The sequence below is a fragment of the Ascidiella aspersa genome, chromosome 6 (genome assembly GCF_963924565.1).
Source record: "Ascidiella aspersa chromosome 6, kaAscAspe10.2, whole genome shotgun sequence".
Lineage (NCBI taxonomy): Eukaryota > Metazoa > Chordata > Ascidiacea > Phlebobranchia > Ascidiidae > Ascidiella > Ascidiella aspersa.
The window spans coordinates 138,686-161,669 of record NC_139452.1 but is presented as its reverse complement, the minus strand read 5'-3'; the positions used below and the strand labels follow the sequence as shown (position 1 = coordinate 161,669).

Sequence of the window (22,984 nt, the reverse complement as noted above, 5' to 3'; positions counted from 1 at the left end):
AAAAAAACTAATTACAAAAGGTTTATTGATTTGGGATAGATTTACAATAATAATTTGTTTTGCTGCTGTACCTTCTTTATCGATCGCCATGTTTAAACATTTTTAGTTTTCTTGACCTTAACGCTGAAAATAACTATTTTCCTCCTGTACAAAATGTTAACAACTTCAGAGATTTAATGAATTATATTTAACGAATTTAAATTGTAACCAGCTAAATAAAAAACTTACTGGAGTCTTGTAAGATAGTACTGCTCCCTCCTTAAATTAAATCACGAGTTACTAGTCACACAAAACCCGGCTATTTGAGGATTATTCTTTTCGTTTTTTAATGCTCAAATCGGGTTTTTCACCAATTCGATCGCTACTGGTTTGATTTCAGTCGTAAGTGAAATAATTTGTTATCGTTAATATTGTGGTCAAGGTGCTGTGTGTTGGATAGTTCCTAAAAAATTTACAGGTTTAATGGCGCAAAGTGGAACAAAGCACGATTTTTACATAACCTAAAATGTATTATTTTTTTTCGTAATAGTTTGTTATCTTTATTCCATCTTCAAATATGTTTTTGCATTTTGAAACGTTTTAAATAAATGTGTGATTATAACTTAATGTTGTGTGAAGAAATATAATCATGGGTTTTCCTTTTAATTAAAAAAAGGAAAATTAGTTTTTGTCAACATGTCCAGCAACTAATTTTATTCATCCATTAATTTTGACGAGGTTATTTCCTTCATTTAAAGGGTTTAAAAACAAAATATTAATTTCTAAAAATAAGACATCAAAGTCGTTTTGCACTAAAATGTTTAGGAAAGAGAAGACTTCTTCAATCCTGAAAAACAGCCCTCTAGTAATTTTCAACTTTTCTTGTCTGACAACAACTTCTGGATTATTATTGAACTTAACAAAAAAATTGGTTTCACACTAAAATACCATGTTACTTTCAAATAAAACCAATTAAAATTACTAAATTGTTTTATTGACAACGTTTATATACAATTCAGTGTATTTATTTCTAATATTGGAAAACTATCCAAAATTAGAAACCGAAATATCTTTCACTTCAAAATGAAAAAAACATGTATTTGTGAAAAAACTTATTATGCTGGGTAACATTGACAGCACATTATACCAGCTTTTGATGCTGTTGTAATAAGAAAACTATGCCGTTTAAAGAATACATTTTCCATGCTGAGTTTTTAAATGCAAAGAGAGGGTTTGAGTGCAAAGTGAAACAAATTGAACCTATGGTTAAAATCGCGGCGTTCTTAGGACGTAACATGGACAATATATGAAATCTAGCTTCAGTTCAACATCATTCCATGAAATTGTGCACAATTTAAAAGTTGAGAAACTTGTTAATTTGCTGCTTCGTCAGCGTCCTCTAAATCTTGCACCTGTTCTTCTGGTTGTTGGCCTTCTGGTAAAAAAAGTAAGAATTAATTACAAAGACCAAAATATCACTCAATTTAGCTGCTAACATTGTGTAGAACAAAAGTTTCCTTAAATATATCAAAGCAATTTGTCCAATCTAATGGGTTCCTCTAGTTTTTCGTTCTTTATTGGCGGTTAAATATTAAACATACATTGACCAATGTGTAATAACAAAAGCCATAAGAGTTCTATGTAAACTCTGTGTCACATAACAACCAGAGATAGACCGATATATCGGTGAGTACTTGGGCCGCTATTTTAGAACGAAACTATGATATAATTTTTTCTGTACAACAAACAACTTTTTGGATGAAATATATTTGAGTTTTAGCATTACACCAAGTTAATATGCAAAATAATAGTTTATTAATCGATGCAGGTATATAATCTAAAACATATTAGGATTTTGTTTTTAATTAATTCAAGTTTTTAACATTTGCAGGTATATAAAAAAATTAGTATTGGCTCTAGTAACAACTACATAATAAGGCTTTTTTATAGGATTCCTCTGATAATTTGTTGAGCAAATTACCATTCATGAAATGCTTCCTACTTTTGTATGGGCTTTCATATTATCAAAGTGTTTACCTTCATCTCCCTGCATATCGGAAGTCCACAGTGTGAGGTTGTCTCGTAACAACTGCATAATCAGGGTTGAGTCTTTATACGATTCCTCCGATAATGTGTCGAGCTCCGCAATTGCTTCGTCAAAAGCAGTTTTAGCCAATCGGCACGCTCGATCAGGAGAGTTCAAGATCTCGTAGTAGAACACTGAGAAGTTGAGAGCCAAACCTGGAAAGAAAGTTCTTTACCAACAGAAAAACCTAACCAATAAAAATCTATTCAAAATTTAAAACTTTTTTATTTAAATTTTTTCAATATATTTTGTGGATGTTACCTAGTCGAATGGGGTGTGTTGGCTGAAGTTCTTTACCGGCTTGTTCGGAAGCCTCTTTGTACGCCTTGAGACTTTCCTCGGCTGCCTCCTTTCTTTCTGTGCCAGTTTCAAACTCTGCCAGGTATCGGTGGTAATCTCCCTTCCTAAAAAACAACAACAATGTGTTTGTTCATTATCATAGCTATTAAACTTTAAAAACGTAGTAAAAACCAGACATTGGCTTACACAAATACTTTAAAATTACTGTAATTAACTTTGTAAAAGCAAAATTTTTCACGAAGTAAGTTAAGTCCATTAACAACACCATAAGCATAAACAAAATAAATCAACATAAAACTTACAAATATTTTTTACTTTACCAATAATAACTTGAAAACATATTTTTTTAATTCTAATATATTTACAATTAAAAAACAAGATTTATTATTAAAATCTTAAACCTACATTTTGTAGTAAAACACTTTTGATTCTCCGCTATCTGCATGGCTAATAAGGTTCTTATCCAAAACCTCCAAGATGTCGTGACAGATATTTTTCAACTCCTTTTCAACCTTCAATAAACATAACATATATATGAATTTTTAAAATTGTATTTCTCAAAACATTTGCGAGTGTCTATCAATAAGAGCTTTTAAGTCTTATTTTTGGAAAGCTATAAGTTGTGAATTGTCATTTTATGTGAAACATGACATTAAAATATAATCAACTTAACTACGACATACGTCATTCCTGTAATTCTTTATCTGCTCAAGTTTTTCGGGGCTGTCTTTAGCATCTTCTTTTTGCTCCAGACTAGTGATAATTCTCCAAGAGGCTCGACGTGCTCCAATCACATTCTTATAGGCAACTGAGAGAAGGTTTCTTTCTTCCACCGATAATTCAATGTCCAATTGTGCGACTTTTTTCATGGACTCCACCATTTCTAATTAAAAATAAATAAATAATTTAAAGAAAAGGCTATTTTCTAGGCTCGTATAAGTACAAATACACCCATTAGTGTTTATACATTGATTTAAGTTTGGTAGAGGGGGCCTATATTATTTAGATTTCAGTTTCGCATTTTCAACTATTTCTACAATTTATTTTGTAATCAAAATACTTGTTAGTTTGGTAAATACACACACACATTAATTTTAACTACTTTCGTTTTATATAAATAGCCTCCTTCCAATTTAAATCACACAACTATTTCCATATTTGATTGTATAGATTATTTTTTGGGTCTTTTCCATAGAATTTTTGAACACAAGACTTTCGAACACTTACCATCGTAACGCTCGGCTTGTTCAGCAAGCTTTGCAGAGTAAACGTTACTTTCTCGATCCATTTCTGTTGTACGCGTTAATAAATATTACAGCTATGAATCGCAGTGATCTGAAAATATGGCAATTTAGGATTTAGACTTACTTAAAATATTACAGATTTAATGAAGCAAACGCTCTTCAACAAATTTCCTGTTAGAAGTTAAATTCAAGATGTTTGTCCAGAAATCTTTAACATATTCAATTGCTTAAGAAACAATTATTAAAATCTCACCAAAACACATAAAGTATCAGGGCTTCATACTTTTCAGCAACTACTTGTTGGGGCTGATTTGCGTTTTAGCAACGCAAGCTTTTTTGGGGGCACTAGGGTTATTTCGACAAAACAGCGAATTCCAGTTGTTTTTTTAACATGCAAAATATCTTAGGTACTGAATTAGTAGCATAATAAATCGGATCTGACCCTTTTAGGCAAAACTTTTCGGCGCTGGTTTAGAATCCTATCACAGCGTTGAAACAAATATTAAAGCAACGCACATTATTTGAGTTAACGTGTCGGTTAGTGTTTGGGTAGGTTAAGTATTATTATTTAATAATATTATTAACCCACCAAACCCAAATAATGTTGTGGATTTTAGACCAGCGCCAAAACTTTTCTTGACTCACGTTAAAATGACTTGCTCAATAAATAAAGCTTAAACATAAAACACTAACGAATCAAACTAGAGTTTAACATAACTAAAAATGGACGTATCGTTAATGTTAGACATTTCCTGCAAGTCTATCCCTTAAAACTTTATTGCAATGATCTATTTGGAAAAGCTTCGCTCAGTTCCGATTTAAAATAACGACCAAGTGAAAACCTTCTTTCACTTTCTTTCGTTGTGATCTTATTAAACCCTTCATATCCGTTAACAAATTCGCACAAAGCTTGGAAAATATACAAAACAAATTAGTTAGGTTAGAATATTACAATTGCGTGAAGACTTTTTGGTTAAAGTTTATTGTTTTAACGATTAATTTCGATAAAATTTTCTCACAATTTAAAAAAAGCGCGGAGGAATACCATTCTTGTCGGCGGGTTCATGTTAAACGCATTGGGCTTAAATAGATCGCCATTTTGTATCTGCTTCTCTGTGGTGATTTTTGACTTTTTTAATAAATTCAGTTTTTCCACCATAGTTTTCAACACGAATACCCCAACTAATTGCTAAATAAGCAACAATGTATGTTATACTGTAAAACAAATTCAATAAACATTTTAAATTGATTTCACTCATATCTAAGTGTTGTAATTGCTTTCACGGCTGTCAAGAATTGACTAGACTTTTTTGAGTAATACTTCACGTAAAGTTTTATAAGTGCTATAATAACTTGATTTGTTATTTGTTGAAAATTTCCTGACTCGAACCCAAAGTATTTGGCAAGTGACTTGGCTGGGACTTGAGTAATTGTTTTAAGCTTCACTTTTACTTTAAACCGTAAGTTCTGCAAATAATATACGAACACCAAGTAAATTACCACTTAAAATATTTTTAGTTATTTAAACTTTCTTGTTTAAACGAGGACGTGAATAAATGTACGATTGGTGACCAGTGCAGGATTCAGGACTTTGTTTGGAGAAAGGGCCACGAAATTTTAAGAATGATGCCATGAAGTTGCGTTATACTAACTCACCTGCTGTTCTAATCTAGAGTGAGCTCGTCTGTAAATATGAATCTGCAATTCAGTCTAATCGCGTGAAAAGATGCTCATATTTAGTTTAAGTTGGCACATTTAGACAGAATAATCTATGATACCATAGAACCAGTGGTGAAATTCAACAGATGCGCATCAGTTCTATAGAACCGACGCAAGAAATTTTATGAGATCAGCGAACCGGTTAGCATTACTGGTTACTATCAATGGACTTTTGCATCTTATCCAACACACCGGTTTTATGTACTTAGTGTGCTATTCGTCACTGTAACTGTTTTATCTTTCCATTGCCCCGTCTTCTATTTATCTTCGTAAAACAAGTTCTGCAGTAATAAAAAAATGTAATCAGTTTTATTTGCTGAAAAATATGACTTTTGTGATAGAACCGGCTGACAAAAAATTTGAATCCCACCACTGGATAGGACCAAGTCAACCAAAATACCAAGTAACATCTACGACAGAATACCTAAACAAGTCTATTCTGATTACATCCTAAATTCATCTGAATAACTCGAAATGTCCAAAATAACGCCTGGAACTGTAGGGAGAGGGTCTGGGACGATCAGACGTTTGCGCGCCCTAGATCGACAAGGCGCAGCTGTCTAGCACCCGGCTATTTCCCCCTGTTTGGTGGGAGTCTAAACGAGCTAGAATATACTTTTATTTTATTCAAGAAAATAAAAATTGAATATTGTTGGAAGAAAGAATGACAACAAAGTAGCTTTGGACTTATCTACGATTTTTTTATAATAACAATATTTTCTTGCAATTTATCCAAGACGAGTAATTTCTCGCTCAGTAAAGTTAATGAAACAAAAAATCTGTGTTTTGGTAAGCATTTGCGATCTCACTAGGGGGAAAGCCCCTTGTTGTCAGTTCAAAACAAACTGTTTCACTTTATATTCTTTTACAAGGAATCCGTGATGTAAACTTTGTAAAGCCCTTTTAAAATGACTCAAGGCCAAGTGGAGCCTTTTAAGGAAATACAAGTCAAGCCCTAGTCCAAGTAATTAAGATAAAAATGAAACGTTAAGCTATTAAAATTAGTAAACTCGTCCAAATATAGGTAAAAACTGAATTAAAAAATAACGTAAACCCAATATACAGCAAAAAATAAAAAAAGCACATAATTTTGACCCAAGACATTTGACTTGCTCAAAGTCCAGATAGGCTATTTAAAGAAATGTCAAATAAGGTCATTTGAAAACGGTGACTTAATTCATTACAACACCTTAAGGAATGTATATTAGGCAAACTTGAATATTACAGCGATATACTGAGGCGAAAACCTTCTCCACGATTCTGTAATGCTGGAGCACAGGATTATAACGATCTAACGTCTTGACCAGCTGTACGAACTGCCAATCTGCTTAACCGAATCATAATACAATCCACATATATCCGGTTCGTCTATTCGATCGTTCTGCGCACATTTCAATGCTGTTCTATTTCTTCAGTTGTGACATAAACATAAATCGGCAGAAAATATCTGCAGGTTTGTAAACTTGAAAGGTTAGGTAAGTGGCCGATGGAGTAATATCAATATCGTGTAACTTGTGGTTTGCGAGAGTTTTTGTGACATAAACTTTATAAAATAGTTTTCTTGATTGCATATTTTAATAGAACAGTGCCATTGTTGTCGTAATAATGGTGATTGTGGAAATAAGTTATTGTGTGACGTATAACCAGTTCACGTCGCTATTTGCGCATTGTAATAATGGAATGCAGACATAATTCAACGTTTTATGGGTCTATTTATTCAACGTGTTACTCCAACTACAATTATGACGTAGATAATACTCTTTGTTGTACTGGAATATTGTTACAATGGTTTCTACTTGTATGTGCATTCATGTTTATTAAAGTGTGTCTTTGGCAATGTTTTTTCACTCATAGGCAGCGAACCAGAATAGGGCGATGTTTGGTTTGTTTGTTGCCGTCGACCAGGGTTTTTTTTAAGGTTTGGTTTGGGTGACCGCTAAGTAGTTTTAAGAGAAAGTGTTTCATTTAAATACCAAAAAGTTGAAGTCCAAAATTTGGGAAACCGCTGGAGAAATTTTCCAAAACACCCCTTTAAAAAAACACTGCCATCGACTGAGGCAGTTCACATGGCTAGGTTCGTTAAGATTGGTTTTGAGCAAGATTTGCTCAAAATATGAAAAAAATGCGGAAGAAAAAACAGTTCAGTTGAGTCGCTAAATACTTATACACTTAATATTTGGGTCACCACGAAAAAGTTTAAGAAAACTAGCCTGTACACTGTACAGGATTTTTTTAAAACATTAGAAAAAAAAGTAATACCAGTTCAGTGGAGAGACTTGGGTTACTAAAAGCTTCGCCGTTATGCCTAAACACTTATTAGTGCCTCGGTAGCCTCAAAAATGGTTGAGAAACACTAGCCTATACCTTATATAATAATGTTATATAAGCTGGCTAACGCATTCTCGTTTTAATTATTAACCCTGATGAGGTCAGCTGGTATCTGCTGGAGAAACGTCGCTTTATACTTCGTTTACACCAGAAGAATGATTTCTAAATACCGGAAAGACCTTTCCCACACGTTCCAACGAGGTGGTATTTCAGTGCGGCGTTAAATTCCTTCAGTTTGAGCAAGGGGCGACTTGTTATTTGCACAAGTTTCTCATCACCCCGTATTCTGCTTACATTCCAGGCGTTGCCGCAAAATAAAGGGCCACAAAATCTGGCGACGCCCGAAGTTTGGCTGGAGCGAAGCACCTTTGTGAAGCTCCTGCCACAAGGAACCACTGCTTGTAACCGACTCACGACGACTGCTGCTGCTTAATCGCTGATTTGAGGAATGAGGGAGATTCAAGCTGATTCGAACGGACCTCAGAAAAACGGAGTTTTGGAACTGGAAGAAGGTAAGTTATGGTGATTAAAAGTACAAGGTATAAGTTATTTTTGTTAATTATCCTGTATCGATCCTATGGTCCTAAATTATTGGACATTCATAACATTGCTTCGTTAGTTTTAAACAGTGTTTTGTAACCTATGGGTCCTTCGTTTGATTCGGTCGTTTGATATGCTTGCCTCGCCGGCTGTAGTAGTTTGAAGTTAGATTTATTAAGATTGGTTCTGAGCAAGATTCCAACATTTTTTATAACGCAGTAAAGTAAGCAGCGTTAGCATTTGACATTCGAACCAAGCGTGTCGTAAAAACACGCCCTTGTATACTTAACCCTTCTTTCGTAGCAAGTGTACAGATGAATTTAAAAGCCAAGACATGATGGCGTAGATATTGACCTTCACTAAGGAACTACGAACGACGCTACGTTCTTGTTTTTCGTCGTTTCGCACAGTTTGCTAAATTGTTGACATATTTTGACGGCCTTAGTCACTTCTTTATTATGTCAACAATAGCGCATCGCGACGTCGTTTGTTGACCTTGTTGTGGGCGCTATTGTTTGAACAATCGAGAGGAAATAAAGGTAATTATTTGATCCAAACTCAGTGCGAAAACGTTAATTTAGTGTTAATTTTTTTAAGTTGATGAGACGTAAAGTGAAACTTATAAGTCTGTTTCTACTGATAGTTTTTCAAGTTACTGTTTGAGCTGGCTAATGTTGAAATATAGCTTATTCCCAAACTATCGGTACAATGCCAGCTTTTAAATGTTCAGCCTATATATTGGGAGGGGTAAGTTATTAAACAGGTGTTTGTTAGGAACAAAGTTATTGAAAATATGTTTATGCGGAACAAACAGGTACAGAGAGAAAAGTCAAATTGTGACTAGTTACGTTTAAAAACGTTTTATATCGCTATGATGTATTTGTCTGGCCAATGATTTTTGGTTTATTATTCAGCTCCTGTGTAACATAAAGTGCGCATAATTACTAGAGAAGCAACCTTTTGATTAATAATATTTCTGGTAACCACAAATTATAATATAAGGTATATAGGTTTAGTACTGTGCAGGGGTCTTCCCCTGCCAAACATTTGGACAACGTTTTTTGTCCAGCTTTTTTGGCCCGCGAACTAATAGTCAGCTTTGCTTCAATCTAGCAAGATCACTTCAATTTTTGTTTTTTAATATTTTGGTGTTGAAATTATTTCATAACTACCGTAACTGAACAAAGGTATACATTCCATAAAGTTAGTATATACGCCATAGACTATGTATAATTTGCCAGCAATAAGCCTAAGAATCGCTATTTAAAAACATTGGCCCGCAAGATAAAATAAACCTTGTTTTTGGCCCGCGATGAAAAGAAGTTGGACCACGCTGAACTAGCTATTTATCACTTTTTAAAACAATGCATACCACAACGAGTAGTACATTATTGGGTTGTTTATTACGTCACATCAGCCCGTATAGATCCTGTATTGCGTCACAGCGACGTTATAATGAATGGAAGGTGTTTTCCCAAGCCCTGTTTTATCAACGAAGTCACGTGATTGATTGTACAAAGGTCATTTTATGCGCAAAGTTCTGTATGGTTCAAAGAGTTTGCTGAATTTATGTTGTTGTGACGTTTTAGGGGGTGCAAATGTTTGGGGGTGTGGCAGGTTCTCTTTAACATACGCTTCACCATGCAGACTTAGCAAATAGATTCATATAAATCACATTCCTGGTAAAAATTATAAATCCAAATTTCGAAAATCGCCTTATTTTGTGCAAAATCCAAAGTTTACAACAATTTATAATCTTATTTAGTTAAAGTTTGAATCGGATTAAGTTGATCGTATTTAGTCGATCGTATTAAGTCCGGATGTTTGTGATGGGATTATTTTAACTCGTGACTAAAGTTGATTGGATCGCGCGGTTGGACTCTCTTGCTATGAGCTCACAATGCAATCATTCTATAGATTCATTGTTGTGGGGATGGCGTGGAGTTTGAACTTGTTGGGGTTAACTTGTTACATGTAACAGTGTTGTGAACGTTTATTTTGTAAACAAATATAAGATTTGTCTGTGAAGAAACAATGCTGCAGTCTGTAGAAACCGTTCGTTCGCGTTTCTTGTTATTGTGTAGGATTCCTAGAAATTAAACCCACTAAAAATATTCTTTATACCAGGAGTTCTTAAACTGGGTTTATGCGAGAGAATTTCGGGGGTAGGCGATCAAGTTTGTTTTACTGTTTTTTTTTAGCTAAGTTTTTTGTAACAATATATTAAAGCTAACTAACTCTAAACTTTATGATAAAATGACGACGATGCATGCCTACATGGCTTGCTGCTACAGAATACTCAGTGTTTTACCCAATCTTTATTTTTTATATTTTTCTTGCCCTTAAAAGTCATTAATGTATGATTCGACTAACGAGCTCAGTATTTTTAGTGAAATTTAGATTATCTTTTGATGTGCTGGTAATAATGTAAGCCAAGGTTCTTTGGGGAAATTTTGCACGCGCTGATTGACGGAGTTGAACTTAGGTTTAATTAAGTTTATACTTATTGCACATATAGGCCAGAGGTATATTATCAGACCCTAAAAACTCATGTTTTGTTGTTAATGGGCGCGCCTACGTCCAGATAATTCTACTAAAGGGTACGCTTTTAAATATTAATAACAAATTCCAGTGTGTAAGTTGTATGGTTCAATTGCGACACAAGTCAATTAATTTGAAACAAGTTAAGTTTTGTGTTTATGAACTTACATATTAACTGGTTTAACCTGTAGCTTCTTAAACCTTAAATTACAACCTTGGGATTGAAAGGAAACAATTATATCAGGGACAACGCCAGCTCGTTAACCAATCAGCGTCAAGCACGATTACAATGACGATTATGGCGCAGCGAGGTTTGATGCCAATCAGGTTTTTCCAGTTTCCCGCCATTCCTAGAGGCCTGGTTATGAACAGTTTTTGCCAAACTTGTAAAATTTGTTGATGTTTGTCAACAACTGCTCATTGCAACGGTCGCAAACACGTGGTTCTGTCAAAGTTCCTGCAAAACCAGTTATTTTTGTGTCGTTGTCGTGGGGAGAGCGATTGTTCTTGCCCCCCCCAGGCGATTTAAAACTTGTCGGCTGGTTGTGCGGTTATAAGCGAGCAAAAACTTTCGTCCACTTCGTATTTCAATAATCCACGAAGCAGGTTTACGCTGAAACTATATGCGCGACAATTAACACGATTTCAGGATGCGCTGATTGTTACGTTTATTCAGTAAAATTACCAAGTTCAATGTTACTTTTACGATAAATAGAGTAAATAGGAAAAGTTAAAAGCTGTAGATTTATTTTTCTGTTAGTTTGTAGGACATCGAAAATGTTTAAATGCAATGTTAGTGATCGAACTGTCTGTGTAAGCTTATATTTTTTTCGGATCTTCCTAAAAACATTAATTCAAATTAGTTTGCTTAATTGTGTTATTAGCAAGAAATTGGTTCAGCATTATTTTAAGAAATGTTTTTCCAGACAGGTGTAAGGTCATAAACTATCGTTTTCTGTTTTAAAGTACATCGTGGAAATTAACAAAAATGTTGGGTAAGTTTAATGTTGAAATGTAAAATTTGTTGATTCATTTAAAACAACAAAAAATACAAACTAAAGCTGCTTCAACGTTTTTATCAAGTTTTTCTCGTTTTTCGTAAAGGTTTATTCTGTTAAACTGTGGCTTAAAATCATTAGACCCAATAGATTTTACAGACGTAAAACTGTTTTATTAAAAATATTCCTAATAAAAAACTTTAAATCGACATAGTTTTACTTCGAACTTACTGTTTGGAAAACGTAAATCTTTGGAATCCCACATTTTATTTTATTTTTCGGTTTAATAAGAGCTACAAAGCATGCAAGTTTTTCGTAAAAATATGTTATTTCTTCTAGTATTGCTACATGTAATGAGGCACTAAATATTTGTTATGTTGCTAATATTATCCGCTAATTACAAACCAAGTTTGGCAGAAAATGTGTAAAGCGAACACTTTTTAAAAGTTGAAGTGTGTTGTTGCATTATTTGCACCGACATCGAGTTTATTTGACTTTTCAAGCTGGCTGGGTGAATGTTCTGGATCAACTCTAAAATAAATACGAATTAAGCATAAAACTAAAAGTTTAGTGACATTATCAGCGTATAGTAACCAATGATTAGCAAAATCTGGCACAAAACTCTAAGCTATAGGCGTGTATTTAACTAAATCCCCTCCGGCTAAACGATAAAACGTTTGCTTGGCTGTTTTGTTCACTCAAACGTACAAGTATGAAGGCTTTTAATATGTTTGCGCCTTCTAGAAACATGAAAAACACTTTATGAATAATGTTCAGTTTTATATCCTCTAATTAGTGTTATTTAGCCTTTGACAGAAAAGTACTAAGTAATAATTTTGCATTTATATAGCCATTAAAACCCTAGTTGCCCTGTAAATTTCCTCCCCCTGCATATAGACATTAATGTCTGTAGCTGTGTCTAAGTAAAATGCTTGTTTGTATTTATTGAAACATACTATTTTTACGTTTTTTAATTCTAAATATACGTCTTTCAAAAATTTACAGTTTCTAAAATTTGTCAAAAATATGCCTAAATTAGTAAAACAAACAAATTTATGTTATATTTAAAGACTCACTGCATCTCACTAGCAGGATTTTTATTTCAATTATCAAGTATATGACGTCTTAACAGTTAATTGTATTGATTAGTAATTTGACTTTACTCAATAGAAACGAGTAACAAAACAATTTATTGTGGTCTGAGCGTAAACTCTGCGACTATGTAATGAAAACAATCGGATATGACGTCATAAAGTTACGGCATAACTTGACGTCACAAATTTACCTTAAAACGTCATGCCACTAAGTTTCTTCTAAACGTCAGAAAAAAATAATCCTAAGAGGACCAAGTAGTCCTCCTTGACAAATATTTCGTGCGAAAAATGCTTTAACTTTGTTTCGGTTCAAATGCGATACACGGCACCTTTGGACTGAAATACTTTTGTTGGAAGCTAATATAAAACTGAAAAAACATACCCGAGACATTTAAACTGCCAACAAGTTTTTGCTGTTACAACCTTGCCTTGGAATGTGTATTTTTTTATTTCGGTTCCTACCAAGATATTTTTTCACAAACGAAATAAAAAATAGCAGCATTTTGTGGTTTATTTCGGGTTGCCTCACATATATCAATTTAAAATCTAAATCAATCTCGAGTTTGTTTTAAACCTTCGGCCAAAAAGTCGATTCATAGAATACTTGCCGGTGCTATGGTCGCGCTTGACTGCACACAAGTGACGCAGTTTCTTAAAATAAAAAGTCAAAGAGAAAAAAAATCAGGTTTAACCTCAGGGACCAAGTCACGTAGAAGATATTGAGCAGATTTGATTTAAACAGGCTTAAATGAACAGATTAATCCGTATTTATTAAAAAGTCCTCATCAAATGCCACATTGGTAGCTTTAGCTTAGCGGACTTGTCAGTTATGCAAAACATTTTAACGAAAGCGTACACCTCAAATAATGGGGTCCATGGGGTCGATAAAGGGGATAAATATGGGTTAACTTATTTGGTAAACATCATTTCACATTATTTATTACTAGGCTAACTTATGACTTTAACTGTTCACCAAATGTTTACAAAATCTGGTTAAACTTAGTAACTCGTGGTATTTTTGTTGACCTTAAACACGAGGTTATCGCGTGATAAGACGGAAGGTGTTTGTGATGTAATAAGAGCTGCAAAGTGACGTCACATTGAATTGTGAAGTAAAATAGCTTAGTAAGGCATGAAGATAAATAAGATGACTTGCAGAACATTTTTACAATGTTAAAGTTAGGGTCATAAGTTGAAGCCAAGTTTATATTGCTTGTCTAGAATCCTACCAGTTTTTTTTAGATTAACAAAATGGGTTAATACTTGACCCACCCGGACCCGAACGCTAACTTTCACCCTAACCCAAATAATGTGGCGCTCTTTCACTATTGTACGTGAAAAGTTATGCAAAAAAAAAAATTAATAATACCGCATACCACAACGCACATTGTTTGGGTTAGCGTTTGGGTAAGGGTGGGTCAAGTAATATTTTGTTTATTATTAATAATAACTTGACCCACCCTAACCCAAACAATATGTGTTGTTGTATGCGGCATTTTAAGAAATTTTTTATTTATTAATTTTTACGTACAATAGTGAAAGAGCGCCAATAATGTTAGCAATATAAAAAACACCGAAAGAAAATGTGTTGGGATTCTAGACCAGCGACGATAATTTGGAAAGTTTAAGAAAATTAAACCGGCCAAGTGTTATAAATTTTAAATGAGGATAAAACAGATTTTATAAAACAGATTCAGTCAGAATTTAATGATACTTGCAAATTGCAATCAGCAGAGTTTAAGGTTTGTTTTTCGAAATAAATGTTCATAAATCATAATATTTATTTTCTTAGGAATTAAGCGTCAATCTTCTACGAACTACGTGGACTGGGAATTACTTTTCTCGGACCCCCAAGTGCCGTCAAGTCGTGGGGCATTAATGCAAAGAACGCAGAGCATCATGGAATTTCAGCAACTCATGAAAAACGACGCAAAGTCGGCGCTCAAGTCTGAACTGGACAAACTTGGAAAAACGGCCGACACTGAAAAAAGAGATGTGAGTTTCTGAGCAATTATGTATGTTTAACAAGATTAGTTTCAGAACTTGTCGCTGGCCTAGAATTCTACCTAATTTTAGTCAGGGGGTTATTTTGCTAACGTTATTTGGGTTAGGGTGCAAGTTAGCGATTGGATTTGGGTGGGTATTCTTATATTTATTTTTCTATATTTAATTATTCTTTGCAATTTCAATTTTGACAACTCGTTTTGTTTATGTAAAAAAAGTGGTTGGATTGTAAACCAGCGTCTAGAAATGTTTTTGGTTTTTGAAATCTGCTGAGAGTTTTTTTTTTTTTTTTTAAACATTGTTCAATAAATTGCTTTTAAATTCGCAGGGCGTGAAAAGGGACTTTGAGAATTTTGAGAAGTTGTTCAAGAGGTTTTTGTTGAAAGCCGGACCCTCGATCGATTGGACCAAGATCCAGTCACCACCAGATGGCTACGTGAGCAACCCTTACTTCTCAATAAAATATAAATTTAACATCATAAATCAATTGTTGTTTTGGTAAAACTTGTTTTTAAAAAAAAAAAAAAAAAAACAATATGTGAAGTATAATTGTTAGAATATTGTATTAAAAAAATCAAAATCTGTTACATTTTACAAATTAAGGGTGTCTCTGATCTCAAGATGAGTCAAATTTAATTATATGACAAAAATATTCTCAAATGTGTTCCAATTTTTCTTAGATACATAAAAACCTTTCAAAAAATATCAGTTTAAATGAAATAATTATTACACTTTGTGTACTTTAGGTCAAAGCTTACAGTAAACTTTCTGCCGAGCCGTTGCATTGCACGGAGAAGGAATTGTTGAGTAAACTTGTCGTTGTGAAACTGAACGGAGGGCTTGGCACGAGCATGGGGTGCGTCGGACCAAAAAGTCTCATCTCTGTCAGAAGCGGACTCACCTTTCTAGATCTAACCGTTCAACAGATTGAGGTAAATTTTATGAAAACAGCGAAGTGTTTTCAGATTTTTATTTTTGTATTAAAAAAATTTTTTTTTGTAAATTAAAAAATATATTTTTATTTAAATATTGAAACTTTTCATGTCCATGAAGAAGTAACACAAATTAGTTTCTAATAATAAGGTTTTATATAAATTAATACTCTTTTTGATAAAAGTTTAGGTTTCTTAAATATAAGTTTTAATATGTTCTTTCCCGGTTTGAATGTGTATAATACGCTGTAACTAGTAGGTAAAATTTATACACCAAATAATAATTCAGGTTTTTTCCAGCGTTAGTTATTAAAAAGTAGCATGAAAAGCTGTTTTTTTCACAACATAATAATCGCTGTTTGTATTAGTATTTATATAATTTTTTTGTACTTGTGTTAGTCGTTGAACAAGCGATACGAAGCTGAAGTTCCACTCGTACTTATGAACTCCTTCAACACCCACGACGACACGAACATGATTCTGAGGAAATATGCGTCGTGCCACATCAAAATACACACCTTTAACCAGAACAGGTGAGATACGCAGCTGTTACACTTCATTTGTGTTGCTTTATAATGCTACCACTGCTTTACACTTTGACAGTTGCTTTGTTGCGTAACACATAAAAGTGATTTTTTACCAAACTGCAGCATTTGTGTTGTTTCACTTATAAGTCGTAGAAGGTGCATTTATGGTGTAGCTTGTTACAGCACCTTTAAGCTGAAAAGATTTCATTGGAATCGGCATAACGTATCATTAAATAAAACAAAGGTAATTGCATTTGCACACAATTAAAAATATAGTTTGTGAATTCCATGGCCTCCTACCTACATGGTAATTCAGGAAAGTTCCTAAAACGCTTTTGGTAAACCAAGACTGTGCTAGAGAAATTAGTTTTGAACATTAATTGAAAACTTGGTCAAATTCCAGAGTGTTTTGATAACTCCCTACGCCCACGTTGGAAGTTACAGATTTCCTGGAGTTTTCAAGCTTAACTTAATCCAGTCGTTTTACTTTTATTATTATAATATTTAACCCCCCACCCAGCTACATTATTTACCCCTCTTTTTTACCCAGGTACCCCCGCATCAACAAGGAGACGCTGCTTCCGATTGCGCAATCGTGTGATGACGTATTGGAGGCTTGGTACCCCCCAGGCCACGGTGACGTGTACGAGTGCATCGTAAAGTCGGGTTTGCTGGAGAAGTTCGTCAAGGAGGGAAGGGAATACATGTTTATGTCAAACATCGACAACCTCGGCGCTACCGTAGACCTCAGTATCCTTTATGACGTGGTTATGAGGTCACAGAGCGTATTATGACGCGGGTTGTGAATAGGTGTGTACGGTAATATCGGGTCGAATCAAATTATCCTAAAAAAAATCACGACACTTTTCTCCAAATTATCGGGGATTGATGTCTTTAATATCGATTTATGCAACATTAATATCTACACTTTATCAAATCGAAACACTTTAGGCAAATATTTGTGCTGCATAATCAATGCTCTTCTGCGCCTAATAAATCAACTTAATAAATCTAGTTCCAAGTCTGACGCCACCTCCAGCTTTAACTTATGAGTCCCTGGGTATTTTTTCTTAACTCGCCGCTTTAGATATCCTGAACATGCTGGTGAATCCCCCAAACAAGGACAAGCCTTGTGACTTTGTGATGGAAGTGACCGACAAAACGAGAGCTGACGTTAAGGTGGGTTTGCAATGTAGTTTACTAAATGAGTAGAACTGTGTATAGCTGTGCGTTGTGGAGTATTAGCATGACGTTAAGGTTGTTTTATTCTGTATTATTTGTACGCTGCTTTGCCACAGCGGGAGAAGCAAGCTTATAGGTTACTGTTCAATACATTTGTGGAATCAAGGAACAATATAAAATGTTTGAGCTAGAAACAATTGATTTAAAACAAAGGAAGACCTGATTAAGGTGTTCGTGATGGGTTCAGTTTACATGTTGAAAGAGAAGTTTATCAGCCCATGTTTATTGTTCTGTGGCACAACAGAAAACTTTAAAACTATTGTGTCGTATTGGTAGAGTTTACGCAGTACATTGCCTTGGCTTTTTAACATTATATGGACCCTGAATTACTACAAAGTGGCTAAAAACATTGCACAAAAATAACATATTTTTTGGTTTCACGACCGTTTTGACAAAGTTTAAAAAATATCGAACCAGGCGCGGATCTAGGGATTTGTTTGAAAGGTCATGAATTTATTTCAAGATAGTCAAAAAGTTGTGTCATAACATGGCGTTATAGAGAAGTTAAAGCGTAAACTAGATGTGCGCAAAGCGGCGAAAATAGACAAAAATGCAGTTTTAGGGGCCATGTCCCCCCTGTATCCGCCCTCCATTCAACTACTTATTTACCCCAGGGCGGAACGTTGATCTAAAATTAAAGCTATTGCGATTTTAAAGCAGTACTCTGCAATCTTTGTTACTTACGAGTTACGCCACACGCACAGAGCCAAAAAAAACTACAAAATATGCTTAAATATAAAACGAAGGAAAAGTTTTAGTTTCTCTCCAACTGATTGTTCATTGCAGGGAGGAACGTTGATCGACTACGAAGGCAAGTTGAGGTTGCTCGAGATCGCACAAGTTCCAAAGGAGAGGGTTGACGAGTTTAAAAGTGTGTCTAAGTTCAAGATATTCAACACCAACAACTTGTGGATGCACATGCCGTCTGTGGATCGCTTGGTTAAAGCTGGCAAGATGGACATGGAGGTCATCGTTAACAACAAGGTAACAACTCGCTCCAACATATGGGAGTTAGGTGTATTTGAATTACGACGGTGTCAATTTAATTAGAGCGTTTGAAATAGAGAAATACGAGTTATAACTTTTAGTGCCACTTTTTCTGAAAATAATCAAATTATGGAAAAGTTTGTAGCTTTTTGCAAAATGTTACAACTTTTACATAACTTTTTATTCAAGTTATTAAAAAAAAACTTAAAATTGAACAAAAAATGAGTTGTTTTTTCCAATTTGTTTCTCTCTTGAACTATAGACAAATACGAATTTCCAGACCTGCTTAACATTTTTGATTTTTTACCGTTAAATATCTTCGTAATTTACAAGAACTTTACACAAGAGTAGGATTTTGTAAAACAACGATCGTAAGTCCCCAATTTTTCTCGAAATATTCATTTTTTTATTACAGTTTTATTAATATATTAACTTTTACTTTTAGCGGCTTCAGAACGGGACGAATGTGATCCAGCTTGAAACTGCTTGTGGAGCCGGAATCGAAAACTTCTCAAATGCAGTCGGTCAGTTAATGTTTTAAATGTTTAAATTATTATTTGTGACTTGTGAGTTAAATAAACAGCTCCATGGAAATACGCAACTGAATAACTTCATTGACGTAAAAAAATCTAAACCAACCTTTTGGATTTTTTTGAAATCCAAAACCTTCAAGCAGCCTGATAAAAGTAATTAGTGTTTTTCTTAATATTTCCGGACAAGTTCTCAGCTGGTTTCAGCAAACCCAAAGATGAAAGTAAATTCCAACCATTTGACTAAGATAATAAACTTTTTTGATGAAAATAATTAACACAAAATGGGCGACACTTTTATTTGATCGATCAAAGTTTAATTTTGTTCATTAAATTTATATTTGGTACAATCTACATCAGGAATGACGAATTTTTAGTCTTTCACTCAATAAAATTGTCCCTTTAGTTTATTAAAGAGATTAAATTTATCCATTTAAGTTTTAAAATGATAAAAAAAAGAATTACATTAAATTTTTTTGTCAAAAAAAAACTGAAATTAGAACCCAGGTCTCCAGAAGTTCTATATGTCAATAATGTTATTCGTTGTGTCCCGCAGGCATCAACGTTCCCCGCAGCAGGTTCCTCCCGGTGAAGAAGACCTCCGACCTCCTGCTTGTGATGAGCAACCTCTACGAGCTCCAGAGCGGTTCGATGAAAATGAGCGAGAAGCGACAGTTCCCAACAACTCCGCTCATCAAACTTGGAGACGAACACTTCTCAAAGGTAACAACATGCTTACTGCGAGTTTGTATACTATTTACCATTGTTAAACGCCTTGTCAACTTAGTTCATTTTTTTTGTTCAAGATTCCGGTCAACCTTTACGGGTCTGTTGTGTTTAACAGCGCAAGTTTTTATCCTAAATTTAACATTTTACCTTTGTTGTTTATACTTTTTTACCCTTTTAGTTGATTTGTTAACATTTCAAACTACCATTCATCGTTTAACAACATTTATTTTTATTTTTATTAGTTTTCGGTGTTAAGCACGCTATGCTCGGTTCTGTAATGTAACTTTATAAGAAATGTCAAACCAACTAGGTCGAGTGAATCGACCTGATCTTGATGAAGACGTTATCTGAAGATGATACAAGTGCGTATGGAAATGTCTTTATCAAGATGATGTCGATCTACTCGACCTTTTTGGCTTTGCAATTCATTATCAATTTTATTCCTCATTTTTATCCCGAGGTCAAAGCGCGTAAGTCAAATCTCACAACCAGCTTAATAAGTTTGTTGTAATGCAACTTGTCGTCCACAGATCCACAAGTTCATGGGCAGGTTCGCCAACATCCCGGATATGCTTGAGCTTGATCACCTCACCGTAAGTGGTGACGTCACGTTTGGCAAGGACGTCACTCTCAAGGTAAGTCACCTTCACGTGACCTTCAACTTATCTATCGTTTTGTTAACTTCACAAACTTGCAACTCGTTGTTGTACGGTGCGGAAGTTAATGTTCGCTTAAACAGGATGTGACGTGTTTATGTGGCGAATTATTCAACAAGTTTTCAGGAAACTTTCACTAAGCTTCCACCAACATACGTCATATCCGGTTGACCAACCAGCCCCAAAACACTTGTTTTCTATTTAAACGTATTTTCGTACGATTTTTCATTTAACTAAACTAAAAGCATTTTATTTGAGGAAACTGTTTTATTTTATAAAAAAGCTGAACATTAAAACCTCCTTTTAAATGCTCAATATTGGGCTTGATTTGTCAAATATTTCATTAGGTAACAGTCTAAAGCCAAACAACCTAATTAATGTGTTTTTCTATAAACCTTGGCAAGATATATGAAACTTTTAATCAAATGCCAGCAATCTAGTTTTTGAGTTCTATGCTTGGATTTATAGATTAAGCAGGATTTCGTGTTCCACCCTACAAGCAAAATGTAATATCCGTTAAACACGTGTCAGTATCACTGAGCAAATATAACATCTCTCTGTGAATCCACTAACCACAGCTTACGTGGCTAAATGTTCCCTGATTACAACTCATACAATTATTGCACCTACACCCTTATACTTGGTCTCATCGAGTGTTCTTTAACTATAGCAGTGTTTATCAAATACTAAACATAGACACAGCAGCGAAGCTTGGGCGACACAATTCTATTTACTGAACTTTAAGTCTTTCATCACTGATTCAATAAGCATAAAATCCACTTAATGTTAAAGTACTACTTATACTTACCTCACACAGATTGCGAGTGAAAACGTTGCTTTGCATTTACTTCAACCTTGTGTAATTTGTGGGTCCAGTGATAAAAGTAAAGTTGAGTGACTTTACCTAGAGTTCAAGAAGTTATGGACAGTTATTTTAGCGGCCTGCTCTTTGGAGTTAGATTTTAACATTTAACGTGTAAGACATTTAGACAATAGACAACCGTCGGTTCGCGCCTACTTACCTGTAGCTGCCAACATTTCTAAATACATAATATAAAATCTAGTTGCAACTTTTGCGTCTCCTGTAAGCCCACGGTTGCGTTTCATTGGTGCTCGGGTTTAGCGTTTGTTAGAAATAAACTGAAGTTGTAGTTGCGTTAAGACTTTAACTCGAAAAACTTGTTTGACTTCTGGAACGCAGCCAAGCGCGATATTTCCCTCTTCCTTTAACATCGATAATGAGTGACGACAAATGCTTCACAAAACCATACCTAGACCAGTATTGAAATGTTAACGAATGGTAAATCGAGAGGTTTTTACAGGAACCTTATGTTACCTCGTAACACCTATCCGCTAAACTTCATATGAACTGTTGCTTCTAGGCATAATATACCATGACCTTTATTAAGCAGGGCACACTTTATAATAAAGCGTTACTTAACTTTTATTATTACATAAATCAAAATCACTTAAAACATTGTCATCTTATTAAGTGCTTAACACCTAATCATTAAATAAACTTACCCTTACATTCCACAGGGCACGGTGATAATAATCGCCAACCACGGTGAGCGGATTGACATCCCTTCGGGAGCTTTCCTCGAGAACAAGATCGTTTCTGGAAACCTCCGGATCCTCGATCACTGATCATTTCCGCTTCTTCCGTTTCCAGCATTTCCTTCGACCGACGGTGATTTCCCACAACCAATCCCCGGTGCTTCCCCAACTATTACGTCATTACGTCGCCCTTTCAACTTTAATTCCCCAATTGCGTCAGAATACCCGCCCCTGTGACGTAACAATACTGTACTTATGACGCCGATCTAAAACCACGATGCAAAGTGTATTAGTTTTTAAACCGTTCTTGGTTCAGCTGTTCCAAACGATTTAACCTCACCGACCAACTTTAAAGCCATCAATTTTGATCAAAGGCAATTTACAAAATACGAACTTTTTTCCAGCATTTTAACTATCTCTGTAAAAAACGCTCCCAAACTTTCACACCAACCAAGTTGTAGAACCACTGTGTCACAAAAATCGATGGTTTTGAACAAATTGCTGGGTATTCCCCTCATAAAAACCAGGGCGCGTTCACTTGGGTGGTGGGGGGACCCCTTAACTCCCACATAAAACCCCTGGACAACAAACCCAACGCATAAATATTTAAAGCGCTCCCTGCGAATTATTTATCTCCGTTCACTTTTGTGTTTATTTCTAGAGATATTTATGAAAGGTTTATGCAAATTTTAGATTCTTATTTAAGCCAAAATCTTATCGCGGTTGTAGCATCATGTCACTTCATAACGTTTGTCGGATTTGTTTGAAAATTGTTAATTTTTCGTAACAATTCAAAATAAATTAGAAGCAAGCTAATTGTTGAGTTTTTTCTATCTGGACTAATTTAATTCAAGATTTTTGTAAAATCCTGCTACTCCGCAGTTTTCGTTGTTCGTTGGCAGTTTCAGTTTTTAAAATTTATTGAAATTAATTGTTTTTGTTTAAAAGATAAAAATGTCTTGCTAAAACCTCGAACTTAACTTGTCCAACC

At 34.6% G+C, this 22,984-nt stretch overlaps 2 protein-coding genes across 4 annotated transcripts; one reads left to right on the top strand and one right to left on the bottom strand.

Annotated features, from left to right (window-relative positions):
- Positions 1 to 951: 951 nt before the first annotated feature.
- Positions 952 to 3,753, bottom strand: LOC146139029 (14-3-3 protein epsilon-like). 2 transcript variants are annotated; one of them, XM_083392237.1, is made up of 6 exons: positions 3,593 to 3,753; positions 3,049 to 3,248; positions 2,771 to 2,877; positions 2,327 to 2,469; positions 2,017 to 2,220; positions 952 to 1,414 (listed from the first exon to the last, which is right to left on the bottom strand). In XM_083392237.1, the coding sequence occupies exons 1-6, from the start codon at positions 3,651 to 3,653 to the stop codon at positions 1,353 to 1,355; spliced, it is 777 nt and encodes a 258-aa protein (XP_083248363.1). In that variant the 5' UTR covers positions 3,654 to 3,753; the 3' UTR covers positions 952 to 1,352. The 2 variants fall into 2 exon arrangements, with proteins under 2 accessions (XP_083248363.1, XP_083248364.1); XM_083392238.1 differs by having other exon boundaries at positions 952 to 1,411.
- A 4,163-nt stretch (positions 3,754 to 7,916) lies between these two features.
- On the top strand, positions 7,917 to 22,803 carry LOC146139028 (UTP--glucose-1-phosphate uridylyltransferase-like). 2 transcript variants are annotated; one of them, XM_083392977.1, is made up of 12 exons: positions 7,917 to 8,168; positions 14,622 to 14,824; positions 15,162 to 15,269; positions 15,580 to 15,765; positions 16,165 to 16,298; positions 16,843 to 17,042; positions 17,380 to 17,471; positions 18,321 to 18,518; positions 18,967 to 19,045; positions 19,608 to 19,774; positions 20,311 to 20,415; positions 21,976 to 22,803. In XM_083392977.1, the coding sequence occupies exons 1-12, from the start codon at positions 8,105 to 8,107 to the stop codon at positions 22,081 to 22,083; spliced, it is 1,644 nt and encodes a 547-aa protein (XP_083249103.1). In that variant the 5' UTR covers positions 7,917 to 8,104; the 3' UTR covers positions 22,084 to 22,803. The 2 variants fall into 2 exon arrangements, with proteins under 2 accessions (XP_083249103.1, XP_083249104.1); XM_083392978.1 differs by lacking the exon at positions 7,917 to 8,168 and adding an exon at positions 11,663 to 11,732.
- Positions 22,804 to 22,984: the final 181 nt, after the last annotated feature.

What these genes read in the sequence shown, in the direction of transcription:
- LOC146139029 (XM_083392237.1), bottom strand. Translation starts at nt 3,653, where the DNA reads ATGGATCGAGAAAGTAACGTTTACTCTGCAAAGCTTGCTGAACAAGCC. An exon ending in TAAAGAATTACAGGAATGAC is followed by an intron (nt 2,878 to 3,048) that starts GTATGTCGTAGT and finishes TGTTTATTGAAG; the next exon opens with GTTGAAAAGGAGTTGAAAAA. An exon ending in CGATATGCAGGGAGATGAAG is followed by an intron (nt 1,415 to 2,016) that starts GTAAACACTTTG and finishes TTTTTTTACCAG; the next exon opens with AAGGCCAACAACCAGAAGAA.
- LOC146139028 (XM_083392977.1), top strand. Translation starts at nt 8,105, where the DNA reads ATGAGGGAGATTCAAGCTGATTCGAACGGACCTCAGAAAAACGGAGTT. An exon ending in AGTCACCACCAGATGGCTAC is followed by an intron (nt 15,270 to 15,579) that starts GTGAGCAACCCT and finishes TGTGTACTTTAG; the next exon opens with GTCAAAGCTTACAGTAAACT. An exon ending in TAACCGTTCAACAGATTGAG is followed by an intron (nt 15,766 to 16,164) that starts GTAAATTTTATG and finishes TACTTGTGTTAG; the next exon opens with TCGTTGAACAAGCGATACGA.